The sequence below is a fragment of the Rousettus aegyptiacus genome, unplaced genomic scaffold (assembly GCF_014176215.1).
Source record: "Rousettus aegyptiacus isolate mRouAeg1 unplaced genomic scaffold, mRouAeg1.p scaffold_m13_p_7, whole genome shotgun sequence".
NCBI classification, from domain to species: Eukaryota; Metazoa; Chordata; class Mammalia; order Chiroptera; family Pteropodidae; genus Rousettus; species Rousettus aegyptiacus.
The window spans coordinates 110,112,765-110,115,920 of record NW_023416310.1 but is presented as its reverse complement, the minus strand read 5'-3'; the positions used below and the strand labels follow the sequence as shown (position 1 = coordinate 110,115,920).

General features: G+C 36.2%; 1 protein-coding gene across 1 annotated transcript; it reads left to right on the top strand.

The window, feature by feature from the left end:
• Positions 1-839: 839 nt before the first annotated feature.
• LOC107501879 (olfactory receptor 2B6-like) lies at positions 840-1,790 on the top strand. The gene is given in 3 exon segments (XM_016128454.2): positions 840-1,551; positions 1,554-1,623; positions 1,625-1,790. Coding segments are annotated over 3 exon segments (948 nt in total).
• Positions 1,791-3,156: the final 1,366 nt, after the last annotated feature.

The window sequence follows — 3,156 nt, the reverse complement described above, 5'->3', positions numbered from 1 at the left end:
GATTACTATTAACATCTTGAAATACAGAGATTTGTTACCTGCTCTTAGCTCTACATAGCACACAAAGACTTATATCTGCAGCATTTTTTGTTAGTCCCCTACTGTGCTGCACAGGAAGAAACAGTCAACAAAGGTGGTTAGCAGGTGAGGCAGAAAGGAGGGATCAGGCCTCCTAGTCCAGGGAGGGCCACAGCAGATTCTTTTCAGCAATGTGGCTTCTAGAGTCTGGCAAAGACATCAGGTCAAGATTTATGAATAATAAAGTATGGGTGATTTTTAATAATTAAAAGAGAGATTTTGATTTATTTATTTTTTCTCTTCTCTCTGAAGAACCAAGTTCTGCTTATCTCTTGGAAATACCTTTTATTAGCAATCAGGAAAAAATACTGTCTCCAAAGGATAATTTCCTTCCCACATTTGGACAAGTCCTTTGACTTTTGTCTTTCCTTAGGGTAAGACTACTACTACTACTACTACTTATTAATTATTACTATTAGTATTACTATTATTACTAATTTGTTGTTCCTGAGAAAGGAGCTCTTAGATATAAGGCCAGCTTTGTATCTAAATGGTAATGTACGACATTACCATTTCTAGAAATGTTACTGTCCGTGTTTGTAAATGAGTGTCTGCAAGTGTTGAGAATGGTGTAACACCGGAGTCATCAGTGATCGGTGTTATTATTTTGCTGTGACCCTTGATGTTGATCTGAGTAGTATGAGTTTGTGATAATCAACAAGGACCAACCTGATGATTATCTTGATAGTTCACCATGATCCTATGTCCTCAAGGAACATTTCTTCTCATTTTCACATCATCAAATTAATGCTTCACTCAAAATGACTCAGGAAAATTCAAGCACAATCATCAAGTTTGTGCTCGTTGGATTTTCCAATCACCCCCAGGCTGAGATCCCCCTGTTCTTTCTCTTCACTCTTATCTACCTGGTGAATCTCTTTGGAAACATAGTGATTATCATTTTGGTGGTAATTGATTCCTGTCTCCGAACACCCATGTATTTTTTCCTCTGCCACTTGAATTTTCTCAACGTATTTTATACCACAACTGTGGTCTTCAAGATGCTCTACAACCTCCTTGCTATGAAGAAAATCATCTCTTATGAATTGTGCCTTGCCCAGACCTACATCTTCCTGTTCATGGGGGCAGCAGAGTGCACTCTTTTGGCAATCATGGCTCTGGACCATTTCGTGGCCATTTGCTACCCTCTGCTGTACCTGCTCATTATACGCTGGTCTGCATGTGTGCAGTTGGCGGTGGGGGCCTGGACCATCAGCTTCTTTGCCTCAGTGGTGCCTCTCTACTTCACCACAGTCCCCCTCTGTGGCCCTTATGTTAGTGACCATATTTTTTGTGAAGTACCTGTTCTTCTTCATATGAACTACACTGATACATCTCTGCAGGAGACCCTGATGGTGACAGGAGCCTCTGGTATTCTCTTGCTCCCATTCCTACTCATTACTCTGTCCTACCTAGGCATACTGGTTGCTGTGATAAGGATACATTCAGTAGAGGGTAGAAAAAAGGCTTTCTCTACTGCAGCTCCCAGCTGACTGTGGTGACCATTTATTATGGGACAGGTATGTTTATGTACATGAGGCCAAAATCTGTATTCAGCTGAGAGTGATAAGTTGATCTCCTTGTTCTATGCAGTAATCAATCCTGCTTTGAACCCACTAATCTACAGCCTGAGGAACAAGGAGGTGAATGGAGCCTGGAAGAGAGTCTTAGAGAGAGTAGCAGTATCCCAAAGGCAAAGGGTGCTGTCCTGAGAGGCTGGGAATTTATACCCCTCACTATACTCTCTAAGGCTAGTGACATACATAACTTATCAGCTACATGTAAGTCTGTGTCAGAATTAGTAAATATATATCAAGTCATCCTCTGACACACCCTACTATGCCCCTGCTTTATAAGACTGTTAGTAGATTACACTCTTTCATTAACTATTTCTACATATCAGAAATTTAATTCCAAAAATATCTAAATTTCACTTAATGAGAAAAGTGAAATTGAAATTTTAAGGCAAATTTTCTGACTCCTTAATTTTACATAGCCTCCATATATCATTGTGTCTTCTATAACATTTACACACTTATTTTTTTCTTTATAAAGTGAGTGTCTTTCACTACTGTTTATTAAATTAATGTCTACTTCAAAATACCCATTTCACTAATGGTGTAAAATCTTCCCATTAATGTAGTAAATATAATTAAATTCAACACATAATAATACTTCAGGGAAAAAGTCTTTATAAATTGTTATTTTCTGGATGTTTCCTAGATATTATAAAACATGATCCAGGTCTCTATCTGTAAGCTGATAAGTTTTGATATTTTTGTCAAACACCAGTATTTTCAAAACATCACTACATTCCTATAGCCTGTGTGTTTACTCATACCTACTTTATCACACGTGTATTTTACATAAACATTGTAAACTTCAAGTCAGTTTTCACCTTCTCCATCAAGTCTTTTCTTAAAAACTAAGCATTCATACATTATTGTAAATTCTACTTTACTTGATACAAAATCTTAAACTTCAGCTTTTATTATACATTTTATTTTACTAAATTCTCATATGTTTTTGAAAACCATGAAATCATTTATTTGGACCATGCATGGAACATTCATTCTCCCCAGAAACGTCATAATCTAATACAGAAGAAAGTACATGCTGACTTCTACATGTAGTGCATGGGGGGAAAAAAACCCAGTGAACTATAAGGCCAGCAGGAAAACCCTCTTTTTAAAGATTATGTAGGCTGAATCAGAAGAATGAAGTAATTTCGTCAATTCTACATTCAAAATGATCTTTTTAGATGAACATGAAAAGTAAAAAAAAAAATCATTGAAAATAGTCCAATGTGTCTTGAGTGAACTCCACACTGTCCTAAAAGCATATGTCTACTTTTTCTCTTTGCTCTCAATAAATAGAACAGGATCTTAGCATTTGTATTTCTCTCCCCTTAATGCCAAGTTCCTGGTAGTCATTATTTTTTTAATTTAATTATATTATGTTCTGCCTGATTTGACTATATTTAATTTATGATTTCCCCTGTCCTACCTTTTTCTAATAAAATATTGCATTTTTAATATAATATCTATTTTAGTCACTCAAAATATTATGCATTTTATT